General features: G+C 52.3%; 2 protein-coding genes and 1 long non-coding RNA gene across 4 annotated transcripts; 1 reads left to right on the forward strand and 2 right to left on the reverse strand.

Annotated features, from left to right (window-relative positions):
- The first annotated feature begins 900 nt into the window (after positions 1-900).
- C29H1orf210 (chromosome 29 C1orf210 homolog) lies at positions 901-4,219 on the forward strand. The gene is made up of 2 exons (XM_051171904.1): positions 901-1,109; positions 3,034-4,219. The coding sequence occupies exon 2, from the start codon at positions 3,331-3,333 to the stop codon at positions 3,613-3,615; it is 285 nt and encodes a 94-aa protein (XP_051027861.1). The 5' UTR covers positions 901-1,109; positions 3,034-3,330; the 3' UTR covers positions 3,616-4,219.
- A 10,131-nt stretch (positions 4,220-14,350) lies between these two features.
- Tmem125 (transmembrane protein 125) lies at positions 14,351-15,640 on the reverse strand. The gene has a single exon (XM_051171657.1). The coding sequence runs from the start codon at positions 15,610-15,612 to the stop codon at positions 14,962-14,964; it is 651 nt and encodes a 216-aa protein (XP_051027614.1). The 5' UTR covers positions 15,613-15,640; the 3' UTR covers positions 14,351-14,961.
- A 14-nt stretch (positions 15,641-15,654) lies between these two features.
- LOC127211650 (uncharacterized) lies at positions 15,655-18,521 on the reverse strand. 2 transcript variants are annotated; one of them, XR_007833452.1, is made up of 4 exons: positions 18,425-18,521; positions 17,377-17,489; positions 16,750-16,892; positions 15,655-16,125 (listed from the first exon to the last, which is right to left on the reverse strand). It is a non-coding gene; the product is annotated as an uncharacterized LOC127211650 (long non-coding RNA). The 2 variants fall into 2 exon arrangements; XR_007833451.1 differs by lacking the exon at positions 18,425-18,521 and having other exon boundaries at positions 17,377-17,853.
- Positions 18,522-20,211: the final 1,690 nt, after the last annotated feature.

Below are 20,211 nucleotides of genomic sequence, written 5' to 3' on the forward strand. Positions count from 1 at the left end.
TGGGACTCACAGAGCTCCACCTACCTCTGCCTCTCTGAATGCTGGGATTACAGGCATGGGCCACCACGCCCAGCTATTTTCTTCATCATCTGCTGTGCAAACGCCTCCGGGCAGCCCTGTCTCCAGTTGTGCATGCCTGTGGATGCTGGAGGACCCATGGGCCAGCATCAGTAGCACAGGCAACCCTTCCTGCCTGAGTTATCTGTTGATCCTGTCCACTCTCAGGTACTCTGCTGAGTACTGAGAAGCCAGAGAGCCCCTGAGGAGGGCTTCCACCCAGGTACCCAGGGCAGGCAGGAATGAGTCCAAGATCCTGACAAACACTGACATCAAAGGTGTCCCAGGCTGTGCTGGCCAGGATAGAGGGGACCCCTGAGCTGTACCTGGAAGGACAGTGAGGATCCAGTCCTCAGGATCACCGCAAAGGGAAGCAAGAGAGAGGAGAGCTAAGGCCCTGGCGGGGAGGGTCAAGGGGCCGTGTAACCCAGATGAAGGTTTGGACCCCTTAAGAGGGTAGTTGAGTGTAGACAGACAGGCAGACAGACAGACACACACAGACACACACGCACATGAACACACACACGTGCACACCCACCCACCATGTGCTAGCACTTTTCAGGGGGAATTTGGAGCAAGCTTAGTTCTCTCAGGCTCTGCCTGGGAAGGCTTCTCACTGCTCTCTCTTGATGGTCCCATCTGGCTTATTGCCTTGGCAGGTCTGTAAAACTCCGGCTTCAACTTTGGACTTTGTACTGGCACTGCAAATCCACTTGTTTATCTGGGCCGGTAGCAACACCTGCTGAGCTCTGTCCCTTCAGGCACAGGCTGGACCCCCTTCTGCTTTCCAGCTGCACTAATCCACAGCCAGCCCGTCTCCAGCCCCCCTCCCACCCTCCACCCCCAAACTTGGTGAGACGCGAGATGAGTCCTCCCAGCTAAGGGCGTTGCAAATCCTTGGTGGCCCCGCCTTCCTTTCACCTGCACTTCTGCCCCTCCCACCCTGCCACCGTTCCAGGTGAGTCAAGCGTCTGCTCTGGCCCGCCCACCTGTCCAGGTTCAGCAGTCGCTGCCGGAAGCCACCTCCACGGGCCCGTGCACCGTGTCTGAAGGTGGGAGCGGAGATGGGGGACATTGGGGTTGTGGGAGACGGTACTCAGGTCTCTTTTGATCCATGAGGGCTCCCGTGTGCCGCAGAGAAACCAGGTCCTGTTGGGGGTGTGTACTCTTGTGTTGTGGGTTGTGAAATGACAGTTGGAGGGGGATGGGCAGACAAGTGTGGGCTGCGAGTTCAGAGGCATTTGGAAAGTGACTTTGTGTATGTCTTTGGAAAGAATTTACAGAGCAGGGGCAGGGGCGTAAGGGAGCTGGTGTGAAACCTTTGAGAAGTCTAATTTATAATTTAACTCATTGCAGTGTAACAAGCCCTTGTCTTTTGGATACTGGGTGCCTAGGAGAGGTCCCCAGAAGGCAACCAAAGCTTTCTTGCAAATGAATGGCTAAACTAGGTATGCCCTCTTTCCGAGGCTTCCCTTCCCCCACACAATCACTTCCCATACCCCACCCCCACCCCACACCTTCACTTGACAAGCCTGGTGCTCTGAGCCCCGAAGCCCAGCTTCCCAGCCCCCAACCACAGGCAAACACACCAGCATACCCAGCCCTCTGCCTCAGGGAAGTGTGTGGCTGGTAGTGTCCAGTTCTGACTGGGCGCTCATGAGGCAGAGGTCACCTATGGACCCTGGAGCCGCTTCACCGGCAAGGCGGTCTGATTTGGCACTGAGGGATGAAAGCTCAGAGAGTTGAGGGGTGGATGAGCTTGACCTGAGGGTCCCCTGCTGGAGTTTGTGTCCCCGCCAGCTAAGAACAGGACATGGTTGGCACATGGCGAGCTGTGATGATAGGCTCGGGGTTGGCTTCTGGAGTGGATTGGAGGTGGTTAGACTCCTGTTAGGAGATCACAGCTGGGGACTGTGACCAGAGGGACAAAGTGTAGGTAGCTTGGACACAGCTGTGGCCAAGGGTAGGGAGGAGGGCTGAGTCCCTGGAGTGAGGGAATCTTTTGAGTGTTCCACTGAGGAGTTTGGCTGGATTCGGCCCTCAGCTGGGTGTTTCGGTCCCTGGCCTGGCCGCTCTGCCCAGGGACACCTGTGGCTCTTGTCATCCTCCACTAGACACTGCCCAGCCCCAGCTGTCCTACTGTTCCTTCCCTAGGCGTGCCTTAGGCTCACATGCATCTCCCCATGCACCGCTGACTCCCTTCAGAGGCGGCCAACCCTAATCTTATACACAGGATCTTCTCCAGCTAATCCCTTGGCTCAGGTGCCCTACCCCCAGGGTTTGCCAGTCACCAGGGTCTTTTCACACTCTACGTGGCCTTCTGTGATAGTTCCCTGGGATAGACCCCACTGAGGTGGCATGGCGTTTACAGAGTATGGCAGGGGCGGAGTGTGGTAGAGGTGAGCTGAGCGGATGGAGGCCATTGGAGGAACTGAGAGGTGTGGTAGGAGAGACTCCTGATGCAGGAGCAGAGAGGCATGGCTGCTGTGGCTCTCTGGGGACAACCTCTTGTTCTTGTGGGGAGCGTGCCAGACTGTGCTCTGGCGTCAGAGACCTGAACTGGAATTCTGGGGCCTTAACTGAATCATTTTCCATCTTGGGACCTCTGTGCTCTCATCAATAAGGCAGGAATAGCATATATATCTTATATAATATATATTTATATATCATATATAGTGTATATATACTTATATTTTATATATACTTATTATATATAGTTATATATATTTATAATGGGATTCTGTGAACACACTGCTAGTGCCTAAATCTTAAGGTCTGCTCACTAAGAGATTAGAAATTCCAGTATTAGCCTAATCTAGACCTGTACTTCATGCACAGCAGCTTGAGTCCTCTTCCACGGACCAGTGGTGTGGCCAGCGGTCCTGTCCTTGGCATTTATAGTAGCTTAACATGGCTGTGAGTCTAATGTGGAAGGCGCATCTTCTATCTAACCCCTACACATCTGTGTTTTTTCAGGACTTGTGCCCCAGGGCTGCCTGGAGCCTGGGCTGTTCCTGGAGCCAGGGCTTTTTCTGGAAGAGGCCAAGGCTCACCGACGTCATCAGGGCCTCTCCATGACTGACAACGCAAACCTAAGTGAGTGGTAGAGAGGTATGGATGGCTGAGGATGGATTGGGTCCCCTCAGCTCCTGAGAGAGGAGAAAGAGCTACGCCCACACTCCCTCGGTTTCCCCTGGCAACCCCATCTAGGGAGCCGCTTTTAACTCTGTCTCTTTCTCTGCAGCCGGATTCCCAGTGTCCACCAATGCAACTATGGCCCCGGCACTGGGCACCGGGGGCCGGGCATGGCCCGTGCTGGTAGGGGTTGTGCTGGGGGCAGTGGCGCTCTCCGTTCTCATCGCACTCGCTGCTAAATGCCACCTTTGCCGGCGATACCATGCCAGCTACCGACATCGTCCGCTGTCTGGAGCCAGGGATGGGAACCGCCCACAGGTGGGTGAAGATGAGGATGATGATGGCTTCATCGAGGACAATTACATTCAACCTGGGGCTGGTGAGATGGAGGCGTCGGGAAGCCGGGACCACTTCTCTCTATGAGCCCCGTCGTTGGAAACTCCCCATCCCACTCCATGTCTGGCCGGTTAAAGACAGCGCGCATCCAGCCTCAGGGTCAGAAGCCTCTGGTATCTAAAGTTCGACCAGGAGTCAGTTTTCTAACACTTAGTTGCCTAAGTGACAATTCTGTTTCTCAATAACTCTCTGTGGCTCCCTGCTGTCCTGGGATACAGCCTCAGTGAATGAATGTGGGGGAACCGCCCCTGTGAGCAGGCGTCTTAATTTACTTCCTTTGCCTCCCTCCTCCCTGCTTTACTATGGTTTTGTTTTTGTTTTTATAACTACAGTCACCCCCTGACTGGCCTACCTTGACCCTCTTCATGATGGCAGCCCTGACTCACAGGTGCTCCCGCCCCCCCCACCAGATTTCACACATGTCCTACCCAGCAGGAGAAGACCGTGCCAAATTTCTTACTGAAATTTTTTATCTTATCAATACAGTATGTGACTTGGCTATAATATATTGTGTTTTTCACAGTAATCAATAAATCTGTTTTCATTTTGGATTAACATAAGTCATTCCTTTTACGTTTTTATCTGCACCTAAATGCATTGCTCATAGCTGGTAGACACTGTGTAGACCTCCCCTCTTCCAGGTACCTCCCTCCCATGAGCATCTCTCTGGCCACCGTTCATTTTATGAAAATGATTGTTTTACTGGTCCAGTGAAATGGCTCAGGAGGTAAGGGGGCTTGCTGCCAAGGCTGACAGCCTGAGTTTGGTCCCCAGGGCCCACATGCTGAAAGAAGAGGACTGACTGACTTTCACATGTGCAGCAGCTCACTTGGGCCAAGCACAACATAAACAAATGTTTTAGGAAGCATAACAATGAATTATTAATTGACAATTTCGTACGTGTGCCATGCATTTTGGTCATATTCACCCTCCCCTCTCTCATGCCCCCTTCACTTCCTCCTTCCATCACATCGCCATCCTCCCGCTCTCATGGGATCTCAGACTCTCACACAAGGTGATGCCAAACATATTCAGCCCTTTATCCAAGGGTTTTGTATTCACGGGCTTAGGCAACCTTGGATGGAAAATATTTGGTGAAAATGCCTAAGCTTTGACTTCACCATGCACCATCATTGTGTGCTGAATCCATGAAAATGGAATAACGTGAAGACATCCTATTAAGAATCAAGGTGGGCAGGAGGCAGAGGCAAGTGGATCGCTGTGAGTTCGAGGCCAGCCCGGTCTACTAAGTGAGTCCAGGACAGCCAGGGCTACACAGAGAACCCATGTCTCAGAAAAACAAACAAAACAAAACAAAAGAATCAAAGTGAGCTAGGCGGTGGTGGCACACGCCTTTAATCCTAGCACTTGGGAGGTAGAGGCAGGCAGATCTCTGTGAGTTTGAGGCCAGCCTGGTCTACAGAGAGTTCCAGGACAGCCAGGACTGCTACACAGAGAAATGCTGTCTTGGAAAACCAAACCAACCAAACAAGCAAAGAATCAAAGCGGGGCTGGAGAGATGGCTCAGTGGTTGGGACCTCTTATTGCTCTTACAGAGGATCCGGGTTCTGTTCTTAGCACCCACATGGCAGCTCACCACCATGTGTAACTCCAATTCTGGGGTGCGGGAATGCATCTTACATTCTCTATTGGACTCTTCTGGAATCACATGCACACATAGGGTGTACAGACATGTGCAGACAAAACACAGTACACATAAAACGAAAAGAGTCAAACGTATTTTTCTTTTCTTTTTCTTTTTTTTTTAAAGACAGGGTCTCTCTGTGTTAGCCTTGGCTGTCCTGGACTCGCTTTGTAGACCAGGCTGGCCTCGAACTCACAGAGATCCACCTGCTTCTGCCTCCCAGAGTGCTGGGATTACAGGCCTGCGCCATCGTGCTCTGCTCTTGAAAGTATTTCAGAGAAGATGTAAAGTACCCAGGAGAATTGTAACGTTCTATACAAGGTCCTCGTGTATATGGATTTTGGTTTCCGCAAGGAGTTCTGCCCCAAGGAACAGTGGTGTTGATTGAATGACTAAGGAGTGAACTTGGAAAGTAGAATGTGAGGAAGTAGAGGCAAATGTGGAGGATTTCACCAAGAATCTTAGTGATGGGAAGGCCAGACACCTTTAATCCCAGCCTGGTCTACAGAGCGAGTACCAGGATAGCCAGGGCTATGTAGAAAGACCCTGTCTCAAAAAAAACAAAAAATAACAAACAAAACAAAAATGAGAGAGAGAGAGAGAGAGAGAGAGAAAGAGAGAGAGAGAAGAAAAAGAAAAACATGGGGCCAGTAGAGATGGCCCTGAAAGGGAAGTGCTTGCCGCGTAACCCTGACAACATGAGGTTGATCCCTGTAAAGGTGGAAGGGAAAAGCTGACTCCACAGAGCTGCCCTCTGATTTGTGCTCACACGCAATGGCTCATGAAGAAGGGAGAGTCAGCCGGAGAGGCCGCCTTGAGACGAGATGGGCTTGAGTTAAGTAAGTGTCTTTCATTGTAAGGGGGAAGGAGCTTGTGGACGACGGACCCTGGCTTTGAATAGAAGCAAAGGGACTTAGGCAGGCTGCCCTATCCCTCTGGCTGGGGGTTGGCACTGAGCCTGTGAGGCTGTGTCATTTAGAAGGGCATTGATGGGACTCTCCATTCTTAGAACTTCTAAAACCTTGAATCCAAGTTTCAAGCAATCAGGCAAGACACTGGTCCAGACTGGTTCAGGAGTTCACCACTGAACTAGTCATCCAAGCCTTGGGGGGGACGCAAGGGGCGAGGTCCTGTAGCACACATGAGGTTGGGTGCTATCTGTTTCAGACCATTCCCAGACAAGGGCCATCCTTACAAGCCAGGCAGCCACCCTGCTTTGTGTCCATCTAGTGTCAGCCCTTGAAGGAAAAGCCCACAGAGAAGAAAATGGGGTTGGGGGAAGTGGCTGATGCAGGGAGGCGCTTGAGAAAGCCCCTGGAAACCTGGTGAGGTGACAGAATTGGTAAAGGCTCTTGCCTCATGCAGGCAGCATGAAAACCTGATGATGGCCTGGGTTCAAACCCTAACACCCAAATCAAGGTGGAAGGAGAGAGCCAACTCCACAAAATTGTTCTCTGACCTCCACATGTGTGCTGTGGCATGTGTGTTCACACACACACACACACACACACACACACACACACACACACACAAACTAATAATAAATGAACAAATACATACATTTGAAGCCATTGTGGTTGAGGATCAAAGAGGGAATGGAGGAAGAGACAGACAGGTGACCAGACCTAAGGTGTAGGGCAGACTCCAGAAACAGAAAGGGGCGGAGTTGACAGAAGTTGCTGACTCCGGATCTGGGGAGCTGCTCCTGGTTTCTGGCTTGGCCTCTGGGTATAGTAACAGGAGAGCAGGTTGGGGAGTGACCATTCCATGTCAGAGGAAGGATTTCCAGGGGAAAAAACCCAGGACAGAGGGTTCACCTGGGAGCCGTCCAGCCTGGGATCTTGGGTTTGGAGGTGTCAGCAATGTGGTGGTCATAGAGACTAGCAATGTATGAACCTGCCAGAAAGCAACTGAGAGGAGAGGCTGAGGGAGGAGCTGGGAGAGGCCACACTGCAGGGGTTGTCTGAAAAAGAAGGAAAGGAGAGAGCTAGAGGGGAGAAGTCTGGCTCCTGGGGTCTGAGTTATCAGTTGTTCCTGAGTTCAGAGATGGTTTGACCCTTGAATGCTTAGACAGAGCAGAGGCTTCCTCAGCCTGAGACACTGCAGGAGCGCCCCTGAAGAGCGGGCCAAAAGGGCTATAGGTACATCCTGGCCTCTGAGGGAAGAGGTTTGTAGCAGACATGGTTTGGCCTGTTTCCTGCCCTCAGCCTCCACTGAGGAGGAACGGCCCTCAATGCAGTTTCAGACCTGAGAGAGACTCAACTAACTGTCCTTACTTATACATATGCTTCAGGACATGGGGTGGAACCTCAGGACCCAAGAGATGGTTAAGTGCCTGATTCAAAATTAGCAGTTGCTTTTCCAGCCCACTGTAGGACCCTGCTGTTGGATGCCAGGCCTAACTAAGCAAGACCCTGAAGCAACAGAGCCTTAGACTCTGTCCTTCTAGGCCTCGTTTGATTTGCTGGGGCAATCTGTTCCCAAGCGTTCCACATGCTTGGTTCCAGGCCCAGGGAAGATACTTGGCCTGGGTCATAGGCTTCAAGAGCCAAAGGTGCTGAACTGTGGAGGAAGAGAAAAATGCCACTAACTTGACACCTCCCCCTCCAAGGCCTGCTCTCATCTGGCCTCTTCTAGCTTTGGGTCCTGGCCCCAGCTTCCACTGCCCACTACTTGCTGTGCCCCCAGAGCCCCAACTCCAGAACCTTATTTTTGAGGAGAATCCAGCTTTTTGGCTACCTCCAAAGGGATGACCATGGCTCTGCTGTGGGAAGACCAAAGATGAGTGAGGAACTGTGAAAGCCACAGACACAAGGCTTTAGAAACTCCCAGGCTTGGGAGACAGCCTAGTGGGTAGAGCTCGCTGCATAAACACAGGGACCTCAGGTTTAAGTTTGCATCCCAGGAAATATAAAAAGCTGGGCACGGTGGCACATGCTTGTAATGCCAGCACTGGAGAGGATAGAGGCAGGTGGATCCCTGGGCATCATTGTCCAAACAACTTACCCACTTACTGAACATCAGGCCAGGAGAGACATTGTCCCCAAAATCAAGGTGAATGGCTCTTGAGGACACTTGAGATTAACCTTTGGCCCCTAATCAAAGGAGCACACATGTGTACCCATGCATGCACACACACACACACACACACACACACACACACACACGCTTTTAACAGCATCTTAGTTGTGATTCGAGAGCACCAGTTAATTCAAATTCCAGCTCTGACACTGACGTGTTGTGTGACCTTGGGCAAGGTGTTGAACCTATCTGTTCCCAGTTTCTCAGTGAACTGGAGATTGTAATGGCATTTACTTAATATTGTTGGTGAGATGGAGTTCCATATGAAAAGGAGAGAGTAGGTGCCAGCTATAACCCTAATGACTGGCGCACCACCACGATACTAGTTCTGTGCCATAGGAAGCCAGCGTTCATTCTGAGGGAGGAGCTTGCCAAGTTGCCCCTGCCAGTAGTTTCTTGCTAGAGACTTGAAAGGCAGCTTCTCAGGCCTCAGATCTGGTGAGAACAGCAAAGGATTTGAATTAAAACATCCTCGGAAAGCCGGGCGTGGTGGCGCACGCCTTTAATGCCAGCACTCGGGAGGTAGAGGCAGGCGGATCTCTGTGAGTTCGAGGCCAGCCTGGTCTACAGAGCAAGTCCAGGGTAGCTAGGGCTACACAGAGAAACCCTGTCTCAACAAAACAAACCCCCCCCAAAAAAAAACAAAAGTGAAAACCTCCTCAGATTCTATAAAAACAGTGCCATGAACAGCATCACTGCCTTCTCCCAACAGATGTACTGTAGGAACCGACAGGCTGTAAGACTCAAACATCTTATCTGCTTCTACCTGCCAGCTGCACTCAACAACTGACTATTGTCTCACCTGGAAGTTAAAGCAACAAGCACGCAGACAAGAATACCCCTAGGCGGTTTTCATCCCCCTGGGCTGGCCTGGGCTGATTGCCTTCCCCACTTAGCCAGCCCACAAGGCCCAGGAGATTTCAGAGTGTAAGCTCCAGCTTGGGAGCACAGAGCTGGCAAGTCTGATGTGAGAGACTTCCACAATGACACGCGCTGAGCCCGAGGGTGCATGTGTTGGTTACCGAGTGCCAGGAGGAGACCGGGAGTTCTGGGGTCTCCTGTGGAATGTGACTAGACTAGAAGGGGCAGTTTCAAGAGAACATTCTCCCAGTGTTCAGGAAACATGCCTGAGAACAAAAAGCTTGACTATAGCCTCAGGAGGAAGGAATTGAGTTTCTCTGTCCACTTCACCTGCTACTAGTGTTTTGCTCAATGTCAGTTTGTTTGTTTGTTTGTTTACCCAGTTATGTGTTTATTGACCCAGTTATTTATTTATTTATAGACCCGGTGTTATTGTGTAGCCTTGACTGGCCTGGAATTTATGTAGCTCGGGTGGGCCTTGAACTCACAGAGATCTGCCTGCCTCTGCCACCCCTTACCTGCTGCCTCTTTGTCTCCCGGCTTAGAGTTTGAGATCTACCATGCCGACCTCACCACAGTACTTTTCTATGCCTGGCCCATCGTTTTACCACTGAATGCCCCCAGTGAAACTCCAGCTCACAGCCAACTGCTGCCCACGCCTGCAGCCTGGCTTCTGGTCATTCCTGATGCTACCTCAAGTGGGCTTTCAAAGCCTCTAGGACTCTTGGAGTTTTCTTGGTCATGCTACAGGGAGGTCTTGGGTTTCTGCTGGTTTCAACCCCAGAAGCAACTTCCACTCTTGAGCTCTAAAAAGAATATTCCACCGGGAGCGCGTGATAAAGGGAGTCCTGATGAATTTCCTCTTAGCAAGCAAGGAAGCAAGAAAGGGCGCAGAGAGGAGCGGCCACATCCCAGATCCCAGCAGGCAATAGGGCTCATATTTCTCCGCTTTCTGCTGTTTCCTCCCTTGTGCTTCCCCCAGGCCTGGAACTTCCAGGGAATGGGTGGGTTTTTCTCATGAGATCACTTTACCCAGATTTCAAGCTATTGTTAAAAGATGTATAGGGTGCAAGACTGTGTATAGGGATTCAAGTGCTCCACAAACTGAAAAGTTTACTAGGTGAAAGGTAATAGCATTCTGGGCATGGTCAGCTAGGCAAGGAAGTCCCTCAGGCTGGAGGGATCAACACCATTTAGTCTTTGCATCCTGTGTTAGGGTCTCTGAGCTGGCCCAGCTGGAAGTCCTATTGTTCTTTATGTCTTATTTTGGAGGACCCGCCCTCTAACCTCCTGCCTAACAGTTATAGCCCCTTCCCTTGGCTATAGCTGCTCTTTAAAGCTGCCTCCACCTTGCAGGGAGAATAGCCATTGGTCAGGGCCTCCCTCTGTTTTCAGCTTCAAACCCACCCACTCACCGCAGGCACATCTTTCCTTATCTTTACCAAAAGGAGCTGCGAGTCCTCCTTGCGCCCTGGGGCTATCTGCCTTCCCTCTTCAAAGCTGACTTCTGTCTTTCATCTTCAGGTAATCACTGCTTAATTGACCACATCTCTCCCATCTGGGCCCCTCTGTGGGCCCCATTTTCCCAGCATCCATTGCATCTTGGGTTATTTGCTTTATTGGAGCAGCCTCTAACCTAAGCCCTAGTACCTTACAATGGCTGGTTCCCTAGCGCCACTTCTGCCCCCCCCCCCCCACTTGCAAATCCACTATATGCTCACCTGAACACACAGTTCTGATCCAGCCATTTCTCTATGTAAAGATCCTCCTCACTGTGGCCTGGGAGATGGCTTCCCGAGTAAAGTATTTGCTAAGCAAGACTGCGTACTAGCGTTTGGATCCCCAGGGTTCAGTGGAGGGAGGGACCCTGCAAGTCAAGCAGCCTGGCCAGACGAGCCAAAACAGCAAGCTCCAGGGTCAGGGATAGACCCTTCCTCAATTACAAGGCGGAGAGCTACGGGGGGCGGAGGGGGGGTAAGACACCCAAAGTCAACTTCAGATCTACACATTCTCATGGGCACATGTACATATGTGCCCGTGCATACACGAATGCACACCACATACACATCTATACAACCAAACTTGACACAACTTTCACTAGCTTTCTTTTGGCCATAAGGAAGTGGCCCATCTGGAAAGAGTCCCCCTGAGACAGCATTTCTGGGCTGTTTAGCCATTTCTTCTTTCCTTCCTAAAACTAATCCCTGCCTTCCCCAGGAGCCAGGAAGTCTAACCAACTTTAGCCACAGGACCCCCCTGGATTAAGATCTTTATGGTTTTCAGTGTCTCCAGGGCAAAGTCTGAATTCCTCCCTCTACTGTGCTCCCTGGGAAAAGAGGATGCCTCCCCCCCCCCCCATATTCTCTTGGAGTGTGTTTGTGTAGTGGCGGGGGGGGGGGGGGGGCGCTGAGTCAGCAGTGGAGACTGAGGAGGGAGGCGCATCCAAAGCAGATTCCTCTCAGGACTATTCACTGCAGGGTGCTGGGGCGGCGAGCAGGGAGGGGTGGGCTCATCTGTAGAGGATGTTTTGCTGAGAGCAAATGCAGGGCTGAGAAGCAGAGGAACCTGACTAAGGGTGAAAGTGGGCCACAGAGTCTTAACCAAAAGACAAGGGAGGGGAAGAGAGTAGGGGGAAAGTATCTCCAAGAAGGGACAGCTTTGGAGAGACACTGGTGGGCTGCTGTGGGTGCCGTGGACCAGGGAGAGGCTGAGTGAAATGTCTGGAGCAAGGCAGTAGAAGGTAGGGTCGAGCTGGGGGCCTGCTTTAGTGATGGAAGTGGGAGACGTACTGCTGGCTGCATAGCCTGCCTCACACTATGGTCAGTTGGGTAGATGGCTGACTTCTACTGCGTAGGGAGTGGGCCATCTGGGGCACATGTTCTGTTCTCTTCCTCATATCCTTCCCTAGGGGTTAGGGTCTGCAACTGAGAGTGCTGTGGGCACCAAAAAAAAGCAAGCCACTGATTTAAGGGGAGAGGCTGTGGGGGGGGGGGTCATGTCCTAGAGAATGCGGTCCTATGGGATAAGAAAGATAGGAAGCAAGAAGAGTGAGAGGATGCTGGAAGTGTGTGGAAATAGTTTGGTGTGGCTGGTCCAAGAGGCTGAGAGGAGAACAAGACCACATGATATCAGGGGGAAAAAAATTAAGGGTACACATTTAAGGTAGATTTTCATTTTAGTTTTACCATGGTCACTCTGGTTCAAGCGTTATGTCAGTGACCGAAAGTGGACTTGAGGACAAAAGAACAAAATCAGAGGAATGTGGAGACAGCTGTATGAGCAGGACCAACACAATGAGTGTCCCTTCTAAAGAATAGAGACGTGTGTTATCAGGCAAACGTCTATGAGCCCCTCAGAGATGATTTGTCATTGGTCTTGGGAGAAGAGCCAGTGAAAGAGCCTCCATTGTCTGGGACCACGCTGGGGTCTCTGAGCTGGATGCTCAGTGACTGGTGGCACCCAAGTAGGAACTCCTGAGATAGGCAACAGTGATCCCATTTTGAATGTGTGGAGGGACTAGGCTCCTCGGAGCATACAGGAAGTGGGTTTTTGTTGTTACAGGCATCCTGGGACGTGTGCTATTTTCCTCCCCTGGCTCTGAGCACCTTGTCCTCCTCTCAGTTTGCAGCCCTCTTCCCCAGCATCTCTCCAGGAGATGTCCTGTCTGCAGAGCCTGCATCTCTGCTGCCAATAGTTACCAGGCTCATCTTGCCCACCTGGCAGAAGTATGCTTCCCAGATGCAAGCACCGGGGACTTAATGGCGGTTGTGACCCAGCCTTGCCTACTTGAGTGGCCCCTTAGAGGCACATTCTTTGATATGGGGATGGGCCTAATGGCTAATTGTAAATCAGGGTTGTCTCCTTTTATTATGGAAATGGAGCCTAATTGGAGGTTAATCTTGGTGAATAAACATTAGCAGCACCCTTCTCAGCAAGCCTAAAACTTCAACTGTGGCACAGAACTTCCAGCCAGCCTGGTTAGGGTACTATTTATCGTCCAGTCATTGGAAGCAGGCACTCCTTTAGCGAAATTCTACTTTGTATAACTTAATACTTCCCCAGGGAGTTCATTAGTAAGCCCTTTACAGCTCCAGTTTCACTACTTTAAGCGTTTCCTGCACCAGCGTCTTTTCGGAGACAGGCCTCTGGGACTCTGATCGATGCCTTAGGACAATCTGCACCTTGCCCAGCAGGAAGTGGCAAAAGCAGTAACCTATGTCCTTGTCACCTGGAAACACACCGCAGAAAAAGAGACCCCTTCCAGGGTGATTCCAAGCAGGAAGTGACTTACTGCTCAGAAGGGCTGGAGCCCAGAAGCGGGCCAACTGGTAGGGCCACATGGATCCCAGGCTGTTCTTGTTTCATAGGTGGGGGAGGGAGACATCCTCCAAGGGATCCCTCAGGGACTCCACAGAAGGAAGATTATAAATCAGGGCCACATTTCTAAAGAAAACACTCACCAGTTCCCCCTTGAGCCTTTAATCCCAGCACTGGGGAGGCAGAGGCAGGTGGATTGCTGTGAGTTTGAGGCCAGCCTGGTCTACAAAGCGAGTCCAGGACAGCCAAGGCTAACACAGAAAGACCCTGTCTCGAAAAGCCAAAAAACAAAAACAAAACAAAACTCTCCCAATGAGCAAATGTGAAGGGCTGGGTTCCCCCACTCTCAGAGATCAGGAACCTGTTTCCCCAAACCTTTGCAATCCTCATGATCTTTCTCTCTTGAGAACAGAATCCCCAAGTCTGGCTGAAGATACCATTATGGCTCCATAGCCTGGGATGAGTGGGCTGTTGGTGGGGGTGGGGGTGGGGCTGTTGGTGGGGGTGGGGCTGTTGGTGGTGGTGGTGGTGGTGGTGTGGTGGTGGTGTGGGGTTGTTGGTGGGGTTGTTGGTGGGGGGTGGGGTGGGGCTGTTGGTGGGGGGTGGGGTTGTTGGTGGGGGTGGGGCTGTTGGTAGGGGGGGTGGGGGTGGGGCTGGTGGGGGGTGGGGGGTGGTGGGGGTTGGGGGGGTTGGTGGGGTTGTTGGTGGGGTGGGGGTGGGATTGTTGGTGGGGGTGGGGCTGTTGGTGGGGGGGTGGGGTGGGGGTGGGGCTGTTGGTGCGGGGGGTGGGGGTGGGGGGTGGGGGTGGGGTGGGGGTATGAGGGTCTCTGAGGTGATATAGTGATGTGAAGACAACAATTATAGCCATCTTTTTATTCAACATTTGCCAGGAGCCCAGTCATCTCCCTCAGGTAGCATTTAATCCTAAGAATCAATGGCAACACGGTTCTGAGAGACGGAGGCAGAAGAGGCTGAGTGACCTCACCCAGGCCCCAGCTGCTAGGTTACAAGCTCAAAGGTGTTTTCTCCTGTCCAGGCCTGGTCCAGGCCCATCTCGTCAGGAAGCCATTTCCCTCGGCTTTGCCAAGAGTCACTCTCGCTGAAGAGTGATTACTGGTGCAGTCACGGAGAAGCAACAGTCACTTCCGTAGAGACCCTTGATGATGTCACAGGGCAAGGCTGGTGTTGGAAATATGGGCCAAGTCTTCAGGGGCTCCAGATGACTATCCCGTAGAGACCCCAGAACCAGACAGAGAACACAACAGTCCATGGACACAAATAGCCCCGAGGAGGCATCACTCACCTTCTCATGGTGTGGACGTGTGAGTACACATGAGCTTCTAGTCATGTATTATGCAATACCACGGGGGAGGCCAGGGGGATGCACGTATGTGCACGCACCTGTGCGCGTCTTGCGACAAGTTCTGGGGACACTGAGGCAGGTCACGGGAAGAAGGGCTCTAGCTCTGTCAGATGAGGCTGGCGATACTGGAGGTAGTCTCATGACGCTGGCCAGACGACAACTGTGCTGAGATGCTAAAGATGATGCCGTTACCGCTGTGGCCATTTCGGGTGGAGGGTGCATCCGTACAGATTGGGGGGCAGTGTCCACTCACACCCACCTGATAGAGTAGCAAACCCAGCAGCAAGACTGAGCCCAAGGAAGCCAGGGTAATGCCCACAGACAGCATGGCAGCCAGTGGCCGAGCTGGGGCTGGGGCAGCAGCCAGTCCAGCCAGGGTCAGGCCGGTGACCAGCAGCACAAAGCCACTGAGCAGCACTACCACAACGTCCGCCCCTCCGCCGCTGCGCAGCAGAGCCACGTGCTGGGCCTGCCGTATGCAGTTCATATCCTGCACCGCCGAGCTCATCAGCTGTTTTACCAGAACCATCAGGGCCAGCAGGCAGAGCACGGTGCCCACGGCCAGCCGCCATTCGCCAGATCGACTGCTGGTGGAGGACAGCAGTGCCACGCCACCTGCCCCACAGCCAGCCACAAGGCCCACGGCCACAGAGAAACAGAGCAAGGAGCGCCGGGGCTGCTGGGACCACCATAGTTCCACCTGCTCTGCCAGCACATCTTGGGGTAGCCCCCTTCCCACGGAGACTTGTTGGGACATGGCTTGGTCAGGCAGGGTCAGGATAGAAGATCAACGTCAGGGCTCAGAGGGTGTTTATCATGGCCCTGTGTCCCCATCACCTGGTTGGCAGCTAGAGGCCCAATCTCCTCTTCTCAGTCCAGGATATGGCTATTACTCACCTGCAGGACAGGATCATGTTATTTCCCACCCATCTGGCCCTCATAATCTCACCTGTGAGTCTTAGGGAAGGGCCCCAAGAATCTTCCTCAGGGTCCTCAGGACCTGTTTCTGAAAGCTGCAGCCCCAGCATTCCACCTCCAGGGAAAATGCCTCTCCTGACCCCAACAGAGTTCCCTCCACCACAGAGCCACCCCCTCTCCCCTTCAAGGAATCCCCTTGCCCAGCTGGGCCCCTGACCTCTCGTGCTCTGGCCGGCTCAGTTGCCTGTTCCATCCAGGAAGCTGGTGCCACAGTGGATGATGGGATGAACAGTCAGAGATAAAGCCTCATTCAGGACCAGACTCACATGGCCTCAGCTGTCACTACTGGCTCCTGGGGGGGGGGGGAGGTGTGGAGAGGGGAGGCTGAGGACTTAACCCTTCAGGAACCTTCCTTCTCTGTGGGTCAGCACTCCCTTCTTCCATTAATCCCACTCTATCTTGGTCTGGCAATAAAAGGTGCAGGCTCCAGATCTTTCTTTCCAGTGCTGGTCTTCCTCCCGGGGCCAAAGTCATCCCTGATGCAACAGGGCCCAACCCGAATTCCTCATCTTACCCTAAACCTGTTCCTCCTGTGTTCCTTTCTCAAGATGAATTTTGCCACCTTCTCAGCCCCATTGCCGGGGTTCCTTACTGCCTTCTGCTGTTGTACATCCACGCCCCTAGGGCCTCTAAACATAATTCCATCCAGATCTGTCCTCACCAGAACTGGGCGCCCCCTTCTCCACCCCCTCCCCACCTCCTTACCCCCTCACCTCCCCGCCACTGACCTGCATGCTCCCTATTGGTCTACAACCGCCGCCCCCCCACACCCCTCCACGTGTTCTCTGAGACAGCAAAAAAGGAGGGCTCTGGATTTGAACCGCAGCCTGGTTCTTCCTCTCGTGGGAATGTGGGGAGGGATGTAACAGTGTTACTCATTTAACCTGTTCCCCAGAGGACAGACTGCATGACTCACACCAGGTAAAAATAAAGCTGGCACAGCCGGCAAGGAGCCAGCTTCCTGCAGCAGCAGAGACAGAGCCTGTAGGTGCCAGCTGCGAGTCCAGGAGGGCCTTGAATGGGACCGGCAAGCCCCAGCTCAGCTCTTAGAGGCTTTATCTGAAAAGTGAGGACACAGGAGTTTATGCTGAGGACTGGGAGAATTCATCTATCAGCTTCCTTTCAGACTTCCCATGGGACAAAGGGATTCAAAGCATACTTTTTGAGTAAGAGACGCAGGGTAAATCAGAAGGCTTAAGTCCCACAGCCCATACGGACCACATAGTCGAGAAGTTTTTTGTTTTTGTTTTTTTTTTTTACTGCTACCAGAGAGATCTGTCCTCCAGGACCCCTCTGTCCTTTGCGGGGGCCGCCCGGCTTGCAAAGTGGGCGGGGCAGGTGCCCACGCCCCCACGGGTGGTGGGGGAGGGGCCATGGGCGGAGTCTGTTCTAGCGAGCATTCCCCAGGATTGTGGCAGCCTGGTCAGTGCTGGCACAGGTCTACTGGGGCGGGGGAGCGACCCCAGGTGGGTGGAGGTTCTAAGTAGTAGAACCAGTGGGAAAGGTGAGGGTAGGGCGGGCGGGGGGCGGGTGGGGCACTCACGAGAAGCCTGGCTGTGGCTGAATCCGATTTGAGAAGGCAGGGGCCCCCCAGGTGGGGCGTTCTAGCTCCGTTTCCGGGAGACGATTCACCTGCCCAACTTGCACCTAGGTGAGCTGGAAGGAGGGGGGATTAACAGGTGTTGTTTCCAGGGCAGGGCCTGAGCCAATTGGCTGACGTGGCCCTGCGCCTTCTAAGGGGCTGAGACATTCCTGGAAAGGGAGGGGCTTCTGCCGGCTGCTTGCTGTTAGGTCTGGAACACAATGCGCTGGCTAGGTCAGCAGGAGGAAAGAATGCCGTCCCTCTGCCCCAGTCTGAGCTCTAACCCACTCCCCAACTCCAACGTCATTTTACCTTCAGCCCCTCCCCGAAGATCTACCTCCGAGCTTGCACGTAGTTAAACTCCGTGGTGCTTGTAATCCTTGAGGCAGAGGGGAAGCCAGTGGGAGGCCCCACACCTGGCCTGACACCTCAGCTCCGACTTCTTCTCGGTCCAGCTTATTCTGAACTTTAGTTTAAAAACCACACTGTGTACCCTCAGTCCCAGTCCTGATTCGTATCCCTGAGTCTAGCCCCTCAAAACCCAGGTGTGCCTCAAAGTCGGCCTCAGCTCCAGAGCTCAGTGTCAGTGATACCCCAAACGTAGCTTCAGCCCCATCTTGGGCTTTCTCCCCCCAATAAGCCATTGGTTTCTTTTCCTTGAGGCCTCAAGTGCGTGGCAAGGTTAGCGTGCCCCATGAGTGGGTAGAGACCTTTCAGGTATCCAGCTGGAGCTCCCAGAATAAGCATTTCCTGGACAAGTTCCACATCCTTTGACAAGCCAGAGCTTCCTTCGGTTGTATGGAATGCCTCCACTTACCCTTTGAACTCAGTCAGCTGAGGTGCCCCATCTGACCTGCCTGATTTGACTGCACTTCCCCCCTCCCCCTCCCTCCCCCCGCCCGAGCTTCCTCAATAACCGCCCTTCTTTGCTCTTAATTGTCCTTTAGTTAGCCTTCCCCACTCCCAGGATGTGTGTCCTCAGCTAGTTCAGGGCTAGCGGCCAGTTTACCACCGTGATTCCAGCAGGCAGCGCGCGGTAGCCTGTACAAGCAGGGTAATAGAGAAATGCTGGTTGCGTTCGTTGGCTGAATCAAAGTGTGAACTGACGGGTGTGACTATTTTGAGCTTTGAGCATTTGGGATGAAACCAGAAAGACAAGTCGGGCCCAGGCTCTGTGGTCCTTGAGTGCCTCAGGGATGAGTCCACAGGGTGCTCTGAAGTGGAACTGGAACCCGGATAAGGTTCAGGGCTCGGCTTCTAATCAGCGAATCAGGATCTCATAGGCCATGCCCCGGGTGGCCAGAGATGACTGGCTGGCTGGAGGGTGTGCAGGCTGTCAGGCAGCCTCTGCCTCCCCCTGCTACTCAAACATATGCCTTAGTGTGCTCTTTTCCCCTCTTCGTTTGATGTGTATAAAAAATAAAAATAAAACAACAAAAAAACCAAACAACAAAATAAAACAAGCAAACAAACAAAAAAAAACGACAAAAATATAATCCAAGTTATCTTCCCAAGATCAGTTCACAAAATAACCTTTGCTGGCGGGGCTTCCTCTTTGTTTTGTCCTGTGTAGATGACGAGGAGCCTCATAACTCCAGGACAGCCTGGTTTGTATGTATTTGTTTGAGCTTACAAATAATTTCAACAAATTCTCTCATATGTTGCATCCGAATCTGACTGACGTTTCTCCTCCCTCACTCCTCCTAGAGACCCCTCCACCTCCCTACATCCTCAGATCCACTCCTCCATTTCCCTTCAACACACACACACACACACACACACACACACACACACACACACACACACACACAGAGCAGGCCTCCCAGGGATATCAACCGAACACAGCATAACAAATTACAATAAGACTAGGCACAAACCCTCATATCAAGGCTGGAGGAGGCAATACAGTAGGAGAAAAAAGGTCCCAAGAGCAGACGGAAGAGTCAGAGACAGCCCCCACTCCCACTGCTAGGAGTCCCACAGAACACCAAGATACATATACCCTTAAGGTATATGCAGAGGTCCTAGCTCAGACCCATACAGGATCTGTGATTATTTGGGAGCCCCTCTTTATTTGTGTAACTTAAACCTTTCTAATAGCTTGTTTCAAAAGAGCAAGTTAAAAAAAAACACATTAAAATGAATGTATTTGCTGGGTTGAGGATATAGTCCAGTGATTGCTCAAGCACCAAGTTCAACCCCCAGCACTGAAAAATATATGTATTTGAATTCTAAAGTATATTTTATCAAGAAAGTACTAATGAGCTCTTTGAAAGTCTTTTATTGTCCATGCAAAGCATACAGGCCCAGCAGAACAGAGGTCTGGCCAAGCTTGTCAATCCTGGATTCACTGGAAACACTTCCAATATCCTGGTCCCTAGGAAAGTCTAGTCTCATGCTGACCCAATGTCCAGCTGTCCGAGGCAGAGCCGGGGCAGGGGATCCTGGGCAGCCCCTTTGGAGTCTATAGAACAGGAGACAGAGCCTAAAGTCCCCTCAGTTTGAACACTGGCTGGGGGAGTCAGTGGTTCAGAGTTAATACTGAATTGTCGCTCCAGTGTGGTGGTTACTAGAACGTGGGTGCTCCCCATCAAAAGGCTACGCTGGAAAGTCTTTACCCAGGGCAGAGGATTGCGTCTGACAGCTCCCCAGACCTTAGCACAGCTGACTCCATGATGGAAGTGCCATTCAGGCTATAAAACTTAGCACATAGAGAGCACCATTTTGCCAAGATGAAACCCATAGTTTTGGGAAAGTCTCTTAATGTACTAACCTTGCTTTTCGGCTTCTGTAGCT

Source organism: Acomys russatus, chromosome 29 (assembly GCF_903995435.1).
Source record: "Acomys russatus chromosome 29, mAcoRus1.1, whole genome shotgun sequence".
In the NCBI taxonomy this organism is placed as follows: domain Eukaryota; kingdom Metazoa; phylum Chordata; class Mammalia; order Rodentia; family Muridae; genus Acomys; species Acomys russatus.